This window comes from Siniperca chuatsi, linkage group LG3 (genome assembly GCF_020085105.1).
Source record: "Siniperca chuatsi isolate FFG_IHB_CAS linkage group LG3, ASM2008510v1, whole genome shotgun sequence".
NCBI lineage: Eukaryota > Metazoa > Chordata > Actinopteri > Centrarchiformes > Sinipercidae > Siniperca > Siniperca chuatsi.
In genome coordinates this window covers 7,623,157-7,645,762 of record NC_058044.1, presented here as the reverse complement: position 1 = coordinate 7,645,762, position 22,606 = coordinate 7,623,157, and the positions used below count along the sequence as shown (strand labels likewise).

The 22,606-nt window shown below is 39.6% G+C and overlaps 1 protein-coding gene across 2 annotated transcripts in view; it reads right to left on the bottom strand.

Moving 5' to 3' along the window:
* LOC122873186 (noelin-2-like) overlaps window positions 1–20,876 on the bottom strand; it is a 30,605-nt gene extending 9,729 nt beyond the window's left edge. Inside the window, exons 1-6 of one of the 2 annotated variants that reach the window (XM_044189579.1) lie at window positions 20,752–20,876; window positions 18,678–19,050; window positions 10,236–10,382; window positions 7,904–8,062; window positions 2,726–2,945; window positions 2,106–2,212 (exon numbers count right to left, since the gene is read on the bottom strand). In XM_044189579.1, coding sequence (XP_044045514.1) covers window positions 2,106–2,212; window positions 2,726–2,945; window positions 7,904–8,062; window positions 10,236–10,382; window positions 18,678–18,743 — 699 coding nt within the window. In that variant the 5' untranslated portion in view covers window positions 18,744–19,050; window positions 20,752–20,876. Of the gene's footprint in view, window positions 1–2,105; window positions 2,213–2,725; window positions 2,946–7,903; window positions 8,063–10,235; window positions 10,383–15,628; window positions 16,211–18,677; window positions 19,051–20,751 lie in introns of those variants that run through there. The other variant, XM_044189578.1, reaches the window with a different exon arrangement.
* Between the last annotated feature and the right edge of the window lie 1,730 nt (window positions 20,877–22,606).

The window sequence follows — 22,606 nt, the reverse complement described above, 5'->3', positions numbered from 1 at the left end:
TATAATCAACATCATCTGCGCTGCTGATGATGCTGATGAAAAACTCTTGTTGTTGGGAAATTGATACAATGCGTTCATTGTTCCACAATTATTTAGTATAATCATAAAGTACAACAGTAACAACATCTGTCATCTCATTTTGAGTTTGATATTTCAACACTGCAGATGAAATGAATGCAATGCTGTTCAGCAGCCAATTCTCATACAGTATATGAGAGCGTTCAACAAACACCAACACTACTGTGCGCAGTGAAAAAAGGTTCAGCAGTAAAGTGAAGAAAATGTCATTTAGACAATGTTTTGTAAAATGTTGGACTTTTACACCTGCAATAGGCTTTTCATCAAGTGGCCAGAAACATTCATCTAATGGGAAGATGATGTTGTGCTGTGTCTGCTGGATGTGCACATTGGCAATTTACAACAACTGTAGAAGCTGAAGGCACATCAGGGTCGTGTTTCTTTTTTGTTTTTTAAAGATTATTTTTCTGGACTTTTTGCCTTTATTTGATAGAAATAGCTGAAGAGAGACAGAAAATGTGGGAGAGAGAGAGAGAGGGGATGACATGCAGCAAAGTGCCACGGGTTGTATTCAAACCCAGTCCACTGTGGTACGGACTCAGCCTTGTACATGGGGTACGCGCTCTACCAGGTGACCATTTTTTCAGGTATCCTGTGGGTCACGGGATTCCTGTGGGATTCCCGTGGGATGGGAGTCAATTTCATTATTCATCACAGGACGAGGACGGGACAGGAAAAAAACAGGGGCAGGGGGGGTCATCATAGGTTCGTTTTTATATAAAAATATGCAGTTCTAATATGAATAAATGCTAGAGGGTGTCACCCTCTATGTTATTTCACTGCTCAACAGTTGGTGGCAGTAATGCACCAAGAAACGCAGCAATGTGCCAACAAAAGGCTGGGAAGAAGAAGACTGCTAGGTTGAAAGCATGGGTTTAAACCTTAGATGTATTAAGGAGAACTGGATGTTCAAAGATGGCGCTCCATTCATTCATATGATAGTTTCTCACTGAGAGGATACGCAGTGACGCTCAAAGAAATGTACTTACCATTTTACAGCCGCTCCTTTTCCAATGATTGTGTATGGGGGGAAAAAAGCTTTTTGGGTGAGTACTTGAGCTGTAAAATGCTGAATAAATGTTTTGAAGCATGACAAACACCCAAAATGACTTTGTATTATCAGAATTTCTCAGGCTGCAGACTCCTGCAGAGACTTTTTCGTCAAATGTGCCCAGTGAGCAACTTTCATATGAATGAACAGGGCGCGACCTTTGAAAGCCGTATCCAATTCTCCTTAATACAGCCATGGTTTTAACAATGCAAGTTTGAAAATATTCAAAAAATCAGCTCTGCAAATGTTTAATGAGGAAGGAAATGCATCCGACACCTTTGTTAGGCCTCAAGGATACCCACGGTGCATTTTGGTAAGAAACACTAAATGTAAACATAACTGTGTTTGTTTACAAGAGAACTCCACAGGGCTCCTTTGAGTTTGAGGAAAAACAAGATAAAAGTGATTTCATCAGATTACAGCTTTTTATAGTTTCACTGGCTTATTTATAACGTGAATTCAGAACAAACATTTACTGGATTTGTATGAAATGCATTACTTGTGCATTGCTGAACACTCAATGCACAAGAACACTCAGAACTCATAACCCATAACCTCGTAACTGTAACAACAGTCACACTGGTAACTGGGAAACAGAAGGCAATAACTGGGATACTGCTGCTGTGTATAGCTCCTTCTCATCACCAGGGAGAAGCTCTAATAGGGAACAGGCAAGGGTCACCATGGCGATATAAATCACACCTGGCAACTGGGAGACAGTCGCCTTGACAACTAGCTTAATAAGACAGTGTGTGTGTGTGTATGTGTGTGTGTGTGTGTGTGCGTGCGTGTGTGTGTGTGCGTGTAGAAATTTGGTGAAGCTTGTATTGAGTGAAGACAGAGTGCACATTAAGAAGTTAGAAGTAAGGCAGCAAGACACAGACAAATATGGAGCTTCGGTACCTTGTGACCACATTCACAACAACTGCTTCACTTGTCACGTACACATGCACACACACACACACCGTACACCCACCCTGCTGTCGGAGCTGGGAATCATGGCATCAGTCATCCAGGAGCCAAAGCGGGACCCTGAGGCTCTCACGGTGATCGGGATGCTAACTGCAGTCAGACGACCACAACCTGTTAATAAAGGATGGACATACTGTGTTAAATCTGCAATGAAGATCCAGAAAATAGTGAGTTTTATATATGCAGTAAGTAAAAAGCAAAGGTTATGGATGTGAAGCAACAATTAATGTTCATATTTTCTGGTTTAGAGTGTTATGTTGCCTGTCAAGGTCACCTGGCCAGCTCCTTTATGAGTCAAATTTCAAGGCTCAGGACCAATTTGAGAAAATATTATGATATAAATAAATAAATAAATAAATAAATAATATTTTCTCAGATTTTAAAAAGCTCCCTCCAGAGCCACAAAAGGGATTATACAACTATTTTCACAGGCTGAAGAGTTCCCCTTGTGACGAGAGAACTCGTCTTTATGTGTATAATGAGTGCTACTTTAAACCACCTGAATGTCAGGCAATTTACATTCTTGACTTTCCATGTTGAAAACACAACCTCATGAGTTACTCTCGAAAGGCATCATAAGTAATACTTTTCTGTGCATTACTGACTATTATAACTAGCACATACCGAGTTTGTTCATGCAATTGTGTAGCCTGGTCTCCAGCAGTAAAACCCTCTGCTGAAGCTCCTCATAGTCGTACGCTCCGATCTCTTCTTGAATGGCTGTCAGGATGATTGACAGGTTGAGGAGCTCCAGTCGCAGGGTGGCCAGCGTCTGTAGGTCCAATCTATACTGCTCCACCACTGACAGGAGGGGCCTCAGCTGAGACATCTGGCCCTTTAACTCCTGTGGGTGCACGAAAGACATGAACAAAAATAAGTTAGAGAGAAAATGGGGTCCCCACTAATGTGGTTAAATCTGATAAAGCATCTATTTTTCTCTCTCTTCTGGGTGAGGTAGCTTGGAGTAAAGCCACTGTTCCTTTACAGCCAATTGAGGTAGTTCATGCATCTGGTCATGAAGCCATCTGAGTGTGACTTCCCTGTGGATGAAGTCTGGGCTTGTCTAACTGGGAGGAGACCCCAGAGTAGACTTCAGGTGCTTTCCATTCAGCTAGTTATGCTTCTTGTATACTCCACCATCCTGCAGCCCTTGACCCCGAAACTGATCGAGTGAGGAAAGAGGAGGCTTCCACAGGAACCACAGGTGCATTCTATGCTGACGTTTTTTACCGGAAAACAACACCCCCTTAAATGTGAATCCGTTTAGTGATTGGTCAGCTGATCTCATAAGGGACAGAAAGAGGAACAGCCGGTCTGCTGTGGAAACAGCATTACTGTAATATTAATGTTATTGGATGATTTCAGTTCTGTAGATTAGACAAACTACTTGTGGAAACAGGGATAAGAGCACCAACGGCAGCTCTAACGTTATTCATTATTAATAAAATAAAAATGATTAGATGTGTGTATAATCTGAATGATGAATGAATCATAAAAATTATCTTGCAACTTTGTCTCCTTTTTCTTCATCAGCCAATTTTATTTTCTTCCTCTTTTCTTATTTTCAGTTCAAAGTGCATCTGGGCTCATTCAGGAAAAATATACAGTTATACAGTTATACAGTTATAGTATAGTTATACATCAGCCTGAGTCTGAAAAGTATCAGACTTCTTCTAGCTGTGGTCTTTCACAGACAAATTATAGAACTAATCGTCTGTTGGTATTATTTCTATAGCTCAAATTCCGTCGCACCCTCAGAGAATGCAATATATTCTTAATCAGCATTGGAGCAGCAGTCATCAGGTGTTTTTGTTTACATTTTCACTTAATTATTTAAAAAATGTACAAAAAAGGGCTTGCACGCACAAATTAATTAGATTGTTCCTTTCATTCAGTTTTCAGTGTCAGTGTGCCTCTGACTACAGGTAGCCATCTGGTGCACCTGTTGGCAATAAGATGATTGACACTCATTGTTGGTGAAAAGTTAAAAGGACTTTAACATGAAACTGAAGGACTATAGCACAATGAAGAAGGCACACCCAGAACGTCTGTTTAAGAAAACTGAAAGGAACAATTGAATTGATTTGGTTGTGCAAACCCTTTTTATGTTTTTTGGTCTCTGACTTTGGTTACAACCACCCATGCTCTCTTTTTTTGTTTGGTTGGGCATGATGTTTTTTTTCTTCTACTTAAATATTTCTACACATTCGACGGCTGAGATGCTGTGCGTTGGGAGGAGCTAAGACGTGAAGAAGAGAGGCGAGGAGCCACGTTAACCAAATAGGAAGCATCCCCAGAAAATGCTGGAGGGACTATATATCCCATCTGGCCTGTGAACGCCTCACAATCCCACAGGAGGAGATGGGAGATGTGGCTGGAGGAAAGTACGTCTGGGCTACTCTGCACAGTTTGCTGGAACTGCGACCCAGATAAGCAGCATAAAATGGATAGACAAATCTATTTTTTGCATTTTGGCCTCCCGTCCACAGTTAAAGACAGCTTTTTGTATGACTGAATGTTGATCTTTTTAAAAGGGTCTCACACTGGATACATTTGAGCCTGTGTAGATAGAGAGAACAGGACTTTTTCTGCGATCAGCTTGAAGGAAGATCAATATGTGACACAGCTGTGTGTTGCAGCAGGAGGATAAAGTGTTTTCCTTATATACCCCTTTTTATTTCTCTGTTTTAGCCTCGGCACTTAGATGTCTTTCCACCTTCACATCCACCCAAAAACTGTTTGCTGTGTAGAGAGAGAGGAGTTGGATTTGATTTGGAAAAAAGAGAAGGATTAAAAGTGTCAAAAGCGAAGACAAAAACCTTATCATCTCCTCAGAACATCTCATTCCCCCGCACACAAACACAACAGCACATCCAGGAAACAGGCTTGGCAGTCAGTCAAACACTTTGTGTGTCTAATCCCTCCCCTGCTATCTTTAAATCAGGACCTAAATACTTTTCCGACATCGCTTCAAAACATTTTCCCAAGCTGTTTACCACCAATTTTTACATGCTTGGGTTGACCTTAAATTTAGCCACTTCATCCTCACTGATTGGTATTGGTGACATTATTTGCATATAATTGTAAGTTCATTAATATGTATTAAAATCAATCTTGACAAAATGCTGAAAATGTCACAGCTTGTTAGATAGTAAACACTTTACCTGGCTAATCCCTCCCCCGCCATGTCTCCTCCTTCAACCTCCTGTTTCACTCTTTTATCTCTCCCCCGCTCTCTGCCTAACCTTTACCTCCCCTCTTACTTCACTTTGCTCATTGCTCTCATCCCTCCCTCCCACAGGAAAAAAATGGTAATATGCAATAAGACATCTTTTTCTCCCTATTTCCTCCCCTTTTCTCCTCAATCTCTCAAGTGCTCAATCAATTCATCTATATGTCTGTCTTAATCTCTCTGTTTGACCTCCCCCTCTCCATCTCCCTTGTTCCCTTCCCCCCCATGGGATAAAAATACTGTTTAGTTATTGATAAACTTACTGTAGCTGCACATCGCATAAATATTCACCAGCTCTGCCTCTCAGTGCGGAGGCAAAAGCTTATGACTGTGAAAACCCCCAAGGAGCAACAAGCGTGCGCACACACACACACACACACACACAGACACACAGAAACTAACTGCATAAAAACTTTTAAAAAAGACCCCAGAGCTCCGTGATGTTGTTAAGAAGATGCTCGGCAAAAGATGAAAGGGAGAATGGATTTATGGTGGGGCGGAAATTCTCTCTATTTGGGGAAGTAAGGGTTAGTGTGTGTGTGTGTGTTTGCGTGTGTGTGTGTGTGAACATGTTGCTCCTTGGGTGTGTTTGTGGACCTCCTATGGAGCCTCTGTTCATATAGCATCTCTTGCTTTTAAATATTGGATATATTATTCTATAATGTTGGGTTTGTGAGTTTCTAATTACATTTTTAAATTAATCTGTGTTATGTTTGCTGTTTGGTTTTTAAAGGAATAGTTTTGGAAACACGCTATTTGCAGAAATGGCAAGAAGTGCCTCCTACGGTAAATATGTAGTTAAAGTCAGCAGCTGGTTAGCTACGCAGTTGCCAGGCAACCAGCGGAGACTCCATGAAGTTACTGTCCCCGGTCAAGAAACATTCCGGCACATAACCTCCCGTAAAACAATGAATTGCTGATTTTACACTTCAGGTTTTGTGCAGATTAAACAAATGAGATTCAATGTGTTAATCAGTGAGCTTTACAGGTGGTGGTAGGCTGATTTTGTTACCTTTGGACAGCTAGCTGTTTCCCCATTTCCATGTATGCAAGCTTCATATTTACCATACAGACATGAGAGTGGTGTCAATCTTGTCATCTAACTCTCAGCAAGAAAGCAAATAAGCGTATTTCTCAAAATGTCAAACTATTCCTTTAACGCTATATTTAATGTGTTGATCATTGTCCTTGCACTTAAGGATACAAACAACCAATACTTACTGAACGAGAGTTTATACCATCTCGTGTCAGGCTGGAGAGCCTGCAGGTAAAAGTTCAATCACATTGAACTCTATGCAAAATTAACGAGTCAGGTTCAGTCCAGTGAAGTCTAAAAGTGAATACGTTTGCCTCCTTCCACACTGAAGGGAAGCAGAAGTGAAATTTGGTCTAACCTCATCATAAAGCTTAAAAATAAGGTGTTTTCACTGGTCTGTACTCATCAATAATTATATTGTGTCATATGTTATTTTTTCCTAAGGAGATCCAATGACCTAAAATGTTTTAGTAACCCAGTAAGCCCACGTGTGGTGATTTGCACATCAAAAGACATCTAGATGTCTAGTTTAAATCAGGGCTAAATTTGGTTGAAAATGACTTTACTTAAATGTGAAGCATGTCCTAACTACAGACTGAAATATAGTCACTGAAATGCTGTTGAAACAACTGTTTCATGTGACCTAGATATCTAAAAAAGCTTTTCACACAATTTTAGCCCACTATTCACACTGACGTCAAACAAGACACAAACCCCAAGTCAATGCTTACTGTGAAAGTTACATGCAGGTGTAGACAGTGCACAGGGTTTTGTTTGGTTTACTGTCATTAGGAGTCCTGAGCTGCCAACTGCAGACATTAAACCAGCAGTGTCACAGCTGATTTAACTGTTTAGCTCATTCATCCCTCATTCCCCAATCCATAGCCTTTCGTTCTCTGTAGCTCTTGAGATAATCTCAGCTTGCCTGCTGGTTTGTTGTTGGCACAGACGCCTGCCAGTGGCGTCATGGCAGAGAACACCGAGTCTGATGAGATTAGTACTCAAAATACCTTTAGATTTCCCTCAGTAAAAGGCAATACTTATCCTGTGAGGTAATCTTATCCTCTCTCCTGCAAATTTAAAACACATACACCAAACTTGTATATGAACTCCCTCTGCTTTTGTGTGTCAATATTATGTAAATTTAATGATTAATATTTAGATGTCAGACTCATTCCAGACAGATTCTGTTTTTTTTTTTTTTTTTTGGACAGCTCAAAGTCTTAATGTGTGCAGTGATGCTGCAGTTTTGCTGGCACCTTCTGTACAGAGCTGAGTGACACTTTTACACAGCGGACATGAAGCCAGTGAATTGACAGCTTCAAGACAAATTTTGTCCCCTTCATGAAAGATGCTCGCGTGTCTGAGTGCAGGCAGGAAACTTCAGCTTGGCATGCGTGAAATCAATGTTTTCACACCAAAGGTTATATGTTCCCTACAGCGGCCGTCTTACACTTTGTGTGTGTCTGGGTGTCTGACTGACTGTGTGTGTGTGTGTGTGTGTGTGTGTGTGTGTGTTTGTGTGTGTTTGTACCTGCAGGCCCTTAGCCGTCAGAGTGCGGGGGTTGGCCACATAAGTGTGTAAACGTCCGTCCACTCCTCTCAGCAGCGGCTCAGAGTCTCGGACATACTGCAGGTCTCTGGATGTCCGCAGGTCTACCACCTCCATGGACTGACTCACATTCTGAACCTGACACACACACACACACACACACACACACACACACACACACACACACACACATATTATATATTATGAGTGATCATTGTTAGTATCCTGCATTGCCAGAAATGCTTATGATTGGTTTTGGCTGTTGTCTGATTACTGCCACCTGTTATTTGTTTCCAAACACCTGTTGTTTGCCTACCAACATGGCTGTGTGGTGATGTGATGGAATAATTAAAGGGTTGGTTCACCCAAATTGTAAAAAGACACATTTTCTTACATACCTTTCGTGGTATCTAGCCATGCAGATATTTTTTGTTTTATCTGCCCGGGAGATATCCATCTGTGAGATTTCTGCTTCCACCTCATTACAATAGAGATAAAATGGAATTTCATGTGTGCTACTTACAGCATCGAAAAATGACATTCAAAAACTTTGTGTCCATCCAGAAACACTGTCCCCATTTCTTTGGTTAATCCAGAGAACACATAGAGACTATTTATTCTCTTCTTAACTTTAGATCATTTCTAACATGTTTTTTTTTGTGTGTGTGTATGCATCTGGAAATTCTTTTTTACACTTAGCTGAGGTGGAAAAGTTGGTCTATTGATAAAAGCAAAATGCGACAAAGTACAACGGTAACAGACTTAGCAAATAAATCATGATGTACATGAAGCATGTGACTTAAACATCCACTGAAGCTTCCACTGAACAAACATCAGATTTGTGTGGAGCGATAAGTAGACTGTAACCTTCCTCAAATTAATACATGAAACAAAGATAAATGCCATATTTCCATCCTGTTCTCTACATTGTTTTTCACTGTTTGAGGTATGACTGGCACTCATTTAATTACATCATCTTGTCGCACCCACTTCTTCTGCAATGGTTTAACGGCACACAACTGGAAAATTAGCTTGACGAACCAAATAAATAAAATATTTGGGGTTATTTGTGGTCTATGTTTAGGGTGAACTGATCCTTTAATATTCCTTTAATATTTACTACCTTGGTTCAACAACAGGATGCAAAGTCACACAGATCATATTTCTCTTTGAAGGAGCTTCTCATTAGATCCATTTAAACATGAGTCGCTTCTAGAATATGTTCTGCTCTAAAGAAACAAACACTCCCACGCTTCTTCTCATTAACCACCCTGAAATGCTACCAAATACTTCAAATTTCTTTTGATATTGAATAGAAAAACAAGCATGAAAACAAAAGGAAAATCCATTATAAAAATGACCCAGATATCCAGAAGTGATATGCAAACAAACAAACATACAAACCCACCCACACATCACCCGCTGTAACACAAGCTGTAGAGGCCGGAGACGAGCGGCACACGTAAACACACACATTCACAATCACAGCAGGATCTGGGTGTCACTTCCAGAGAAACGCTGAGCTAATTAAGATTCATAAATACAGAAGTCTCCCAACAGGAACAGAGCGAGGAGAGCACATTATTTCAGGTAGTGTTCATCTACCTTTCTCTTTTCTCACTCTTTTTGCATGAAGAGATTACAGGATGTAACACCAGCAGTGAATGAAGAAAAGAGTTATAATCCTCAGGACGTTATTGTTAGTGTTCTGTGGTTTGCTTTTACTTTGGCGAGAATACAGGATGTATATATTCTGGTGTGTGAGCCTTGCAGTAGGGAATGCTTTGGGAAATGTTTGCTGGCCTGATGGCGTTTAATAATTCATCAACTGTCACAAATCACTTTTCGCTCTATATATACATTGAGAGAAATGTGCTTACGTGGCCAGATGCATATCCTCACATAAACACACACACACACACACACACACACGCGCGAACACATAGACATTCATCATACACATACTCATATACAGAGCTGCACCCTGCAATATAGAAGTGTTTCTTTCCCACCCATCTGTTAGTGTTTCCTTTGAGTTTAAACTCTTTTGGCATGTTGAATGACTGGGAGTCTTTAGAGGATACAGCTACTGATGTATCAGGGATACATCTGTCAGTGAAACCTGAGTGTGTGTGCGTCTGTTCATGTGTGTTTCCGTAAGTGTCAAAACAAAGAGACAGTCCAGTGAATATTTCATTCCAGTACGCTGCCTTTCCCCTGTGCTGCATCACAATGCTGACCACTGAAACATGCAGGGATGCACTCAAGAGTCAGACAAACACAAACAAATACACACACACACACACACACACTGTTCAGTCAGCAGGCGTAGTTGACGACTCCGAGGGTCTCGTTTGCAGAGGTTTCGTGCTGGAGCAACCACCGTGCAAACACACCTGCCGTCAGGATCTGAGGCCGTGCTGTACACCTGCCAGCCCTCCTCTGAGCCCGGGTACAAACCCTGCACACAAACAGGCTCTGTGTTAATGAAGTCACTGTAGGAATAACATGTCAGCTGAGCACTCAACAGAGGAGAAGGTTAAAGTAAAACTCAAAATTTTAATTTTTATTTGTCAATAGCTCACATTTTTGAGGATATCAATGTTATTTCTATTGAATTTGAAACATACTTTTAGAAATGCATTTCAGTCTGAGTTTTAGATTCTACGAGATTAAAATTTTACATTTTATTGAAACTACAATTCCTCCAATAACCACTTATGGCCTTTAAGGCATTTTCTTGTGACATACTGTCTTATAGTGCTAAAACAATAATTCAATGAATAGATTTGAAGAAATTGTCAACAATGTTGCTAATCGATTAATCGTTTAATTCATTTGTCAAACGAAAATGCCAAAAAGTCCCTGGCTCCAGCTTCTAAAAAGTGACGATCGGCCACGTCTGCTTATTTAAAATCATTCTAACTTAAATATCTTTGGGCATTGGACTATTTATTGGACAAAACAATTGTGATGGGCATTTTTTGACATTTTATAGACTATGCAATTCTCTGATTAACTGAGAAAATGAGATTAATAGATTAGGAAAAAAAATGTCATTACTTTATAGCCGTACTGATTATAAAAATGCCCTTGATTAAAATATACCTTGTGTAATATCAATGTTTATTATTGCCAAGGTCGTAATTTTTACTGGTGTCCCCCGCTACCTCTAAAAAATTGGAACTTGATTCAATCTGTAAAATCTAAAATGTGTCTCCTTCCATCCAGTCAGTGTGACCAAGACAAGACAACGCACTCAGATATCATACATTCATCAAATGTGCTTCTGTCATGTGCAAACACTACAAGCTCCATGAAGACAAGGGTGGTATGGAATAATTTGCCCTGAATCATATCCCTCAGGAACTGCTTCCCTTCAGGCTGCATACAAATCCTGCCTCCCATATAGCGTGGGTTCAAAAACAACATAAAGTAGAGGTATAGGAGTATAGTATATAGGCGACGTGTGCAGGAGTCATCTTAAAAATGTCTGTATTTTGATGTGAAAGATAAAATGTAAGACATAACAATTTAACATTAATAAGGCAGTAAATCATACTGTGTGTTTATAAGACAAAAATAAAATGACTGCTTAAGCTATATTTCATAGACCTTGACATGTTTGCATGTTTAATTTTTGCTGTATTATTGTTATTTTGTGTGAAACAGTTTTTTTTGTGTAAAATTGTTTTTCAAAAGGACCCAATGAGTCATACTGAAACTGTTTCTTTTGTGCATTTTCTAGCACAACACACATTTGCTCAGCAACTCAGCATGCTATTCAGGTCAGGCTGTAGTTAGAAGGATGGCCAAATATTTTCCTTTAAAAATGTTTCTGTCTAATTCTATCTTGCTGGTAAATTTCAGCAGGATTTCAGGAGCTGTCAACTGGACACATATTATGATTTAAGTGTCCATTTATATTTGTAAAAAGGAGAGTGCATGCTCTTTGCACTTTATTGTACTTGACTGCACCATAGACATCCGTGTCTAAATTGGATATTTCTCGTTTGCAGCTAAAATCAGCTGTGACATCTCCCACATGTCTGTGTCCAGGAAAGCTAGCAGCAGAACTGGAGAGTTTCCACCCTCTGCATCTACAGCTGGAGCGGCTGTTCTCTCTGGCAAAAAGTCACCGGCTCCCCAGAGCGCCCAGAAATCTGCACAAAAAATGATTTATATCCTATTCACAATCCATACTAATGCCCAACTTTACTTCTACTCTGGCTGATACCATTTAATTCACATATTCAATAGTAGCAACTGAATACCTTATTGCTTTGTTACATTATTATTACATAATGTTGATTAAAATAGAACATTGAAAGCAATGAAATATTTTACTTTGAAAACCATCTATCTGAATTTATGTGGTGTAATTCATGCTGTTACCCCCTCTTTGAATTTTCCAGTAGGTAATTTCTAGTAGTGCAATAACTGGATTTTATGTCGTTTTTTAAGATTCGCAAAATCAGATTGAAAAAACGTCCAATATTCAAAAAACTTTATTCAAGTTGCTGAAATTCGGATCTAAAACTAGAACATCATGGCTACCAAGGATACTTCTTCCTCTCAAATTTCAGGTCAATTAGACACTTAAATCACATATTCCATTCAGGCTCGATTAATTATCCATGGTGGCACGAAGTTTTAATCTTAAATTTTGGTGTCTGAATGTAACCAATCCAATTTGAGCAACCTGTGTTTTGGACTTGACTAACTGAATTTGAGCAACATAAAAAAAATGGACACTTTAATCTGAATTTATGAACCTAAAAAAAAAACAATTTAAAAACAGCTAAAATCAATATTTTTATATAAACATTGGATCAAGGGGTCGCTCGACAAGTTCCCCTCGCTTTTCAGCATTTCAGCTCATTGTTTTGGTGGATGTGTAAATAAGCATCCGTCTGCTAACAATAGTTTGCCATTTCAACTTAAAAGGTGATATATATCACTGTGTTTACAGGTGGTTTCCTTTGCCCTCGAGAGGCCAAGTAAGTTATTGCAGGTTTAAAATCTAGTTTTTGAAAGTGCACCACTTGAAATTACCTTCTGAAAATTCTGACGTGAATTCAGACCATGTAAATTCAGATAGATGTATTTAAATTAGGTACTCAGTAGTGGTTAAATTTCACAGTCAGCTATTCAGGTATTTTTTTTATCTTTTGTACCATAAAGAATAGTGCAAATACTTTTTTAATGAGAACAACATATATTTGTTGATGTGATTTTCAAGGCTGTAGCACACAGTAAGTATTACTAAGTAATATTTCTAAAATACAAAGCAAGTAGTTATATAATGACACGTTTCTTTTTTAAATTTTTTGGGTTATTTGGGACCTCATTAGGTAGTGCTGAAGTGACTGCAATGATTCCCTGCGGTCTAAACGTCGGACCCAAGTCACAACACATTAAATGAGAGCGCACGTGAAATCATGAGCTCATTTTGATGAGCTTAATCAGGTCTTCAGTTTGACCTACTACATTTTAGAACAATGTAAAACCACGGCTGATTTCAACCTGACACACACCAGCCTGTCACAGTAATCTCGCAAAAAGCTGCCCTACAAACCCTGAAAAAGAATAACAACAGAGGAGGTAGCTGGGAGGATGGAGGCGCGAGAGGAGGTACGGGAAGGGAAAGCAGAGGCCTGGAGGGAAACATCTGATAAATCAATCAGCTGGGTTTGGTATGGTAACCTTGAGGTCCTGTTTACAACGAAGTTGACGGGGGTAGGGGCGGTTTAAAACAGGAGGACGTGAATGGGATGAGAATATCAGCATCGTTTGTGCCTACTGCTCGATGTAATTAAACAGAGGAGGACATACAGCACCTCAAGGGCTCATTTCACATAAGGGAGAAATGATAAAAATCTACTCAGGCAGCTCAGCTGATAGTGATCAGTGCAAATAGAGAGAGAGTAGAGAGCTAACTGAGCTAAATTCCTGCAAGAATTGAACAGAGAGAGGCGGAGGCAGAAGAGTTAGGACAAAATACAATACTCAAAAAGTGTAAGAGCTTCTTTTACACACAGAAACCTAGATGTCTAAATGTTGTCATCAACCTGGGGAAATTGTACCTGAAGGGGACATTTCTGCAGTTGCCAGGGGGTACGTGGAAAGATTGTGGAGTAGTTCAACTAATTTGAAAAAATAGATCTACATATTGAGTCAGCCATAAAACCTGAACGCTATATATTGCAAATAAGAGCGTGAAAACTAGTTAGCAAGCAAGCATGGAAGTCTAAACAGTTAGCTAAAAGTAATGGATAAATGGTTAAAAGAGATTGAAACCAACTCGACCAAACCAACCGAAACACTGACAGTTCAATTGTATGAAAAAATATTGTCACAACATCCACTTTCATATAACGAATAGTATTAAATAAAATCCAGTTTAAAATCAATTCAAATGAACACATTTTGAACATGGCATCGATGAAGGAGCACTTGAGCTCCTCTGACAGGGCTGTGATGGCACATCAGACAAAAAAGGTTACGAACCGCTGATCTCGCTCAAAATTATATTCACGTTGTCAAACTGATTTACAGTAACATTAAAGCTTAAGAGATTTTCTGTCTATCATCTCCTGAAGTAGCATGAAGTAGCAACACTGCACCTCTAACATCGCCATCTGTTCTCAGCTACTTCTTGTGTGTGTGTGTGTGTGTGTGTTTGTGTGTAGGTATCTACTTGCGTGGGACTGCATGCACTTTGCTGAACTTGCAAAGTACTGCCAAATAGCAGCTGTGAGGTGCCTTTCGTGCCAGAAAGCTAAATCATGCAAAGCCCAAGCACGCACATATAGACAAACACACACGCACACATACACAGTATATACAGGGTTAAGAGACCTGTATGTTCAGTGTTCAGTGGCCCAGCATCTTCATGTCTGGTGTTGCCAGGGTGTTGCTAGGGCAACAAATTGCTGGCTGTCCCACGGGTGAGTCAGCCTTCCCCAGGAGAAATATCACCCCAGTAAGTCAGAGAGAGAGAGAGCAATCCTATTACCCCTCTGCGCATGTGTGTGTGTGTGTGTGTGTGTGTGTGTGTGTGTGTGTGTGTAGCAGTGGGTGCATACTGTACATGTGTTCTTTATGACAGAAAAGGTTATTTATTCATTTATCAGTGCTATTTTTCTTAAAATTTGCAACACGCTGTGCTCTATTTTCAAATTTTGTTCTAAATCTGTTCCTTTGAGCATATTTTCTTTTTTGTTTGTTTTCCTTCTTTGCTCTATTTTCTGCACCAATGAACAGATCAAATATCTGCTGCATGTAGGCTAAATGTTCCTGAATGTGTTGATCTCTAAATTTGACTCCTTTTCCCCGTAATTCTAGATAGTCTAGGTGTTTGTCTGCAATTCAAAAGCAGCACTTTCTCTGATAAAAAAAAACAATGTCACATTAGAGAGCTTATGCAATTATATGTAGAGAGTGGGTGTTGATGAGTACAGGAAGTATGTGAGTGTACACTGAGAACACAAGATAACTTCAGCTGCTTGTCGACAAAAAAATCTTCTGTACTGTTAAACTGAAATTTTAGAGAATGTGAAAGATTAACTTTGGTGACAAAAAAAAAGCAAATCTTTAGGAAAATTAACTCTTCATACAGTGTGTTTGTGTGTGTGTGTGTGTGTGTGTGTGTGTGTGTGTGTGTGTGTGTGTGTGTGTGTGTGTGTGTGTATACAGAATACATACACTGACGATTCGCTCATGTGTGCCCTCAGGAGAGGAGATGATGGTTCCATTGAGTCCGACCAGGGACGGCAGAGTCTGGGACATCCAGTTAGTTACCATAGCCATGGTGCTGAGCACCGCGCCAATCTTCAACATGGGAACACTCATCCTGACACACACACATTCACACACCACACACACACACACACACACACACACACACACAGACAGACAGAAACTCTGGCTGGCTCTCACACACAGTCCAAACTGTTGACAGCAGTCATGCTAAAAACAGCAGGTACACAACATGATGCTACAGGTAAAACGTTTGAGAGTTTGCTTTCAGCTCTAGTTTTGTGATAAAACCACAGCCAGTCTCCGCTCCTACTCTGTCATAGATTAGAGAATAAATCCTGGAGCACAAGTCACTCCAGATGCCTCCATGTGAAGACGCATCAAGTCCAAACATCGAATGCTGGGCTCAGGCTGCAGGAGATGCTCCTGGAAACAGCTGGTTAGGTCCCGCTGGGCTGAGTGTGTGTTTCCTGGGCTCCTTCCTTCGCCTGGCAGTAAGACGCTGTGGCTGAGCCACTGCTGCTCTCTCATTTATCCACTAACTCTCTGCCTCTCCCTCCCTCCACCCTCCCCCTCTCTCTCTCAGACACACTCCTCCATCTCTCCCTCTCACTCATGCTCTCACCTCTTCTTTCAACTCACTCATCAAATGAACACATTCTCCTCTTGAACAATATTTGCTTAAAAGCGGACCAAGCGGATAACATAAAATATGAAGATAACAAAATCCCACTAAACATTTGCCCTCTTTTCTCGCCTTTGTTGTCTATTTTCCCAACCATACTGCTTTTCTTATTTTCCTGTCCTCTAATTTTCCCCTTTTCATCTTTACTGCAGTGAACACATTGATTCCCACACACACACACACACACACTTTCCTTTATATTGATTAAATGCAAACGCCTACATGAAAGAACAGTGCTCTGGATTGACCTGTCCCTGGTCTGTGTGTGTTTGAGTGCATGTATTTGTGCTTCATGTGCATTGCAAACTGATGCAACACTGCCTCCATGTGGCCAGCGGTGCCTCCCAACCTCAAACTCAGTATGCGAGGTGTTTCACACTAGATTTGATCAAAACTTGAGACATACAAGATTTTCAGAAGATGTTTGATTTGATCTGTGTCTGCAGTGTTTCCATGGAAGCAACAAACTAACAAAAATAATGTTCCACTACTTTATTTTGTAGTGTTTGTGTCGACCTGCCCATGGACTGCAGATGAAAAGGAGCTAGTAAATATGTCCCAGTTCCATACTACATACTAAGTGTGTACAGTATATACTATATACTGTTTTTGCTGTTAGTATACAAAACATATGTATACTTAACCGTTTTATGCTATCAGGACATGACACAATATGTGCACAAAGCATCAAACTGCAACTTTGTAATGACACCGCCAATTAAACTTCACAAAGAGAGAGCAAATGTTTTCTTTACATGGAGCTGCTGGTCACAAAGCTGTTTTACTACCATCTGCATTTTCTTTTATTTTTTTCCAGCTGTGAGCAGCTCCTCTACAAACTGGGCTTGCACATTTGATGAAGGTGATAAAATATGGAAATTACCATAAAGCATTGTTAATACACCAAATAATGAAAAAATGTCAAAATGTTTTATATGCTATATGGGCTAGACTAGACTTATTTGGGATTTTCAGAGAGGTAGTGCTGCATAAAAACCCATTGTATGCAACCATGTTTTACAGCTACAGACACCAAACAGAAGTAATGCATAATTTTCTGTAGCAGACTTCTGAAGCTCGCCATAAATTCAGAATCATGTTTAAATGCATTTCTCATAAAATTAGGAAAATTCATCAAGTATCAAGTTGATAAAACAATGTTAAGTATGTTTTCTGAGGGCCCGATGTGTCCTGGACCCCCTACAGAAGATTAGTGTTAACAGCTGTGTGAGAGAGCTTCTCATGGTACTGTAAGATAAGCATCACTTTACTGTAACACAACTACACAGCAGCTCTGTGGTTCACGCCTGGAGCTGGTGTGTGACTAAATGTTTTATTGTGCCTTTGTTCTCATCAGCGGTTACATGCTCATACTTTCTTGTCTCAGTAAAGAACCCCCAGGATACACATGGATTATACATAAAACGCCCTTCAGCGAATACGCTGAACTAACATGAATATTTCAATCAGCAGCACTTAGGGGTAACCCAGTCGTCGGGAGATGGAGGGGCACAATAGAGCCGACATGACAACTAAGCAGTGTGACACACCTTCCGGGTATTTATGGTCACTGACTCAGGTAGCTCCCTCTTTACATTGCTAGGAAATATAATAAATGTTTTTTATAGAGCAAAACAGCAAAGCAAAGTGGCAAAATACATCACAGAACTACAGATAAGAAAAAGACTGAAACCAAAACAATGAGCCAAAAGAAGGCACATTAAAACCCACAATAACAGATAAAGATCATAGTGATATCTCTGAGTACAAAACCACCTAAAATAAATTCATAATAATATGATTTTAGGAGGAGCTGGAAGGAAGACTCTGAAGATGCTGGAAGAACTCCTCTGGCAGTAAATATATTTATCTAGTCATTTTTGTGCTGTTGATCCATGAAGCATTTCATTTCTTTGGACACGGTGTAGAAAAGGCTCAGAAAGATCCAACATGAAAGCAAACGGAAATGTTCAACAAGACGTGTGTTTTGGGAGATATAAATACATTTCCCATGCAAACAAATACATGCTTTAAATATGGGAATTGAAAGAACCGAAATTGAAGACGAAACGTGCTACACTATTTGCCAAAGTGTGTATTACTACCCTAAACTTAACTTCTTCTATGCTTTGAAGTGCAACACAATTATTCACTGTTAAAAATTGTCATCTGACAAAAAAGAGAGGACTTCCATTTATCCCTGGACATCAGATGTAAAGTTTGAAAACTGCAATCATTTTGGCTGACACACTCCATCATCCAACACAGAGATCAGCTGGAGTTGGAGGTGGAGGCACAGTGTCTTCTTACCTTACATGAGCAGACAGTAAACAGCAGCTGCAGCACCCAAAGGGTTTCAGATGGACCCATCACCATCCTTTTCTCTCCTTCAGGTCTCCCTAGTCTTGACTCAGGTTTGGCTCACCCGGGCATAAAAAACAAAACACACGCTGTGACCCTGCAGAGCACTTCGGTGAGACTCCGACTTCAGGTACCACTGGGGACTGTACCCCTCCCTTAGTTAGCCTCGGGGTTATGAACTACTGTTGTGGCCAGACTGGAGTGACTGAATCCCCTCTGGCTATGGAAGAAGAACACAGTACTGGTGTTGGCTGCATGCTGAGGGGAGCCACTCAGGCGCCAACTGAAGAGAACAACTGTCTTGGAGAAGGTGAAAGAGGGGCTGTAGGGAAGGAGGAGTTGGAGAAAAGGATGATTATCTGTAACGTCAACACAGGCAGTGGATTACAGTTTGTTAACAGGTGTGTGAGTGTACTTATAGTTGCACTATAGCTGCCTTGCTTTTCCTTGTGAGTGACCGATTGCATGTGAGATGGCACTGTTGGTTTTGGCCTCATCACGCTAGAGAACTAGTGTAGACATAATGCGTTTGAAAAACTTCAGTTGTGTTTAGAGTCCCGTGTTGTGCCATTAAGATATGGCTGAGTATCATTTGAAAATGCGTAAATGTGAAACAATTAGTCAATAAACTGATTAGTCGACTGACTATTAATAATAGATTCATTTAAGTAATTTTTCAAGCAAACATATCCAACAGTCCCTAATTCCAGTCCCTCAATTGTGAGGATTTTCTGCTTTTATTTGTTTTTGATAATAAATTGATTATTTTTGGGACTTTTGTTGAAGAAAACGAGCTATTTTAAGACATTGACTTTAGGCATTAGGAAATTGTAATGGACATTTTCTGACATTTCACACATCAAACGATTGATTAATTAAGAAAATAACTGGCAGGTTAATTGAAAATTTAATGGAATGAAAATTTGTTGCAGCCCTAAAATTGTTTCATAGTAGTGCTGATGCAATACCCGAATCAATATGTATTTCACTCCCTTTGAGGAATATAAACATGTTTTTCTACAAAACCCCATCTTTCAAAAATTTGATGTATGATGCCAAATTTTTCAAATGTTAAATGTTTCCTGAACACAGAACTTTGCCAAAATAAAATAGTCCAAAACTAGCAAAATGATGGTTTAAATCAGGAAGTGTCTGATCAAATAATAAATAAAGGAGAGCATGAATCTGAGCAAGTTCAGCATAAACTTCAGTACTTTATACTGTGCTATGGACACATTTCAGTCACTACCAAAAAATTGCCAAAATGAGGTTCAATAACTTACCCAGCCCTAATCAAAGCCAAAAATAAATAAATAAAAAACTGGTAAAAGGTTCTTAAGTATTCGTTAGTGATCATACATTGATTTATTAAAGGATGAAAAACAAGAGAAAACAAGACTAAAAGTGTATATGCAGAGTGCTGAGCCGTACATCGGTGTAGGCTAAGCTGTGCTTTAAGCTAACCGCTAATGCTAGCATCTTAGTGGATACCAAAGACTGTATTAAACAGAGATACCAGAGAACTGTTTCCTGAGACTGACACTTTTTTGCTAGTGTTCATTCTATTACAATTTCACTTTTACTACTAATATAAATGATCATGTAATGTTTTCAGTTAAATTAATGGTGTCAAAGTAAACATTCTTACAGTTAGCTTGTTTAGCTACATGCTAATCTTTAGCATGGAACATTCAGTGTTATCATGTTTGCATGAATATTTGACCTACTGTTGGCGCCTGGTTGAACTCACAGAATCGCTAAAATTATTATTTTAACCTCTGAGGACCATAAATGTCTGTTTAGTTAGCGAAACAACGTGACAGACAAGCTGAGGGACAACAGAGCAGGAGGGTTTCCTTCTATTTCATACAAATTACCCTGTCTTAATATTTATCTTCCATAGAATTGCACTGGATTGTTTCTCAAAAATACCGTACAAAAGCGCCTCCCGTATCAATTCTAGCCACACCACCAACTGTTGGTGGCTTAAAACAAACGAAGAGGTAAAACTTCTTCCTTTTACCTTTATCTTGGCGTTCACATTATCTGTGTGGACACTGACATCTATCTCCACTAACTGAAAAGGAATAAAATATTAAACAGTGTTGGACCAATGCCTTCATCTGCTTCTTCTTATTAAAGTTTCAGCATCATTGGAAATGTCCCTGTGTTAGATGTACCATAGATGTTAGGATAGACAGAAGAGCAGGGAGAGAGAAAATAGACTGGGGAGAGAGATAAGGGTCACCAAAAGCGTGAATGAGGGAAGACTGGGGCAGGGAGAGAGAATATGAATGGTGTATGCACAAGCTGCAGCACATAATGAATACAGATCACTACCACACTTTACACACACACAACCCTTCCACTTCACAGTGGAAATTAATGAAGTCTGGCTTCATGCCAACCCAAAGTCAGCTCTCTTTAGGAATCGTCTTTGACTCAAATTTGAAGTTAGAAAAGAAAGTACAAGGGGTTATATATTTTTGTTTGAAATATGTTGTGTGTGCTGCTGACCAAAAGAAAGTTATCCATGCCTTTATTTCAACCCATCCTGACAATTTAAACTCATATTCTGCACTTAAGGCACTTTGGAGTTAGTTCAAAATGCAGTTGCCGGGCTTTTAACTGGACTCAGAGCACATTACATACATTTTATCATCCTTCCCTGGCTTCCAGTTGCTTTAACAATATAATTTAAGATTTTAATAAGATAAGGGTGCTTAAGTGGCCATTTGGTATAATGTCATATCACTCTACTTTTAATATAAAAATTGTTTTTATGCATTATATGTGGTCGTCAGGCACCCCATAACCATCTTTAAAATGTTATGAATTGTAGAAACAATAGATCAAATGCAGATCTAACAAGACAAGTGTAAAGCCATAGTGGCTCTGTGAGGCTGAACCTATGCAAATGTGTGCTTTGAGCTAAATGCTAAGGAAGACAAAGTTAACATGTTGATGTTTAACAGGTATAATGTTTAGCCATCATAGATTAGCATGTCGGCATGCTAACATTTGCTAGCTAACATTTGCTTGCACTAAGTGGGAATTTCATTGGTTTTACAGATTTTGGGCAAACATTAGACAAATTAAAACTTTGACCTCTTGATGGTGCTAGATGAAAAGTTAAGAGATCATCAGTTATTACAATTCATCCTGAAGGGAACATGACTGTCTGTACCAAATTTCATGGCAAACATTTTACTTGAAACCCCAAATATCAGCCTGTTGCGCTCCTATTAACTCACCAAAGTTAATAGGATTTATTGTCTGGGAACCATGAATGTTTGTACAAAATTGTGTGCCAATCTGGTATATGTTGAGATATTTCACTGGATAAGTGAAAACTCTGACCTGCTGGTGAGGCTAGATGAAGAGTCAGGGGAGGTCATCAGGATTCATCCTATCTGCACCATGAACATGTACCAAAGTTAATGACAATCCATGCCACAGTTGTTGAGACATTTAACTAAACTACAAAAATGATAGCCTCATGTTGACGCTAAAGGAAAAGGGGATGCCCTGTATCAGCAGGTTTCATCCTCTAGGGACCATCAATGTCTGCACAAAATCCATGGCAATCCTGCCAATACATATTTCAGAGTTTCAGCCAGTCAAAGGGGTGGCCGACATTGCCATTGCTTTTAACTGAAATGCATTATACTGTATGTAGTCATCAAACACCCTGTAACCATGGTAAGAAAAGTGCAGTATTAATATTAGTAAAAACACATCAAAGTGTAGACCTGAAACGAGCATACTGAAGGGAATTCCTGGTTGGAAAGAAGCAGTAGCTGTGTCTCTTCGCTCCTCGAACCTTTTCTGTTGGCTTCGCTTAACAAATGTATTCAATAAAACTAAGTCTCATCATA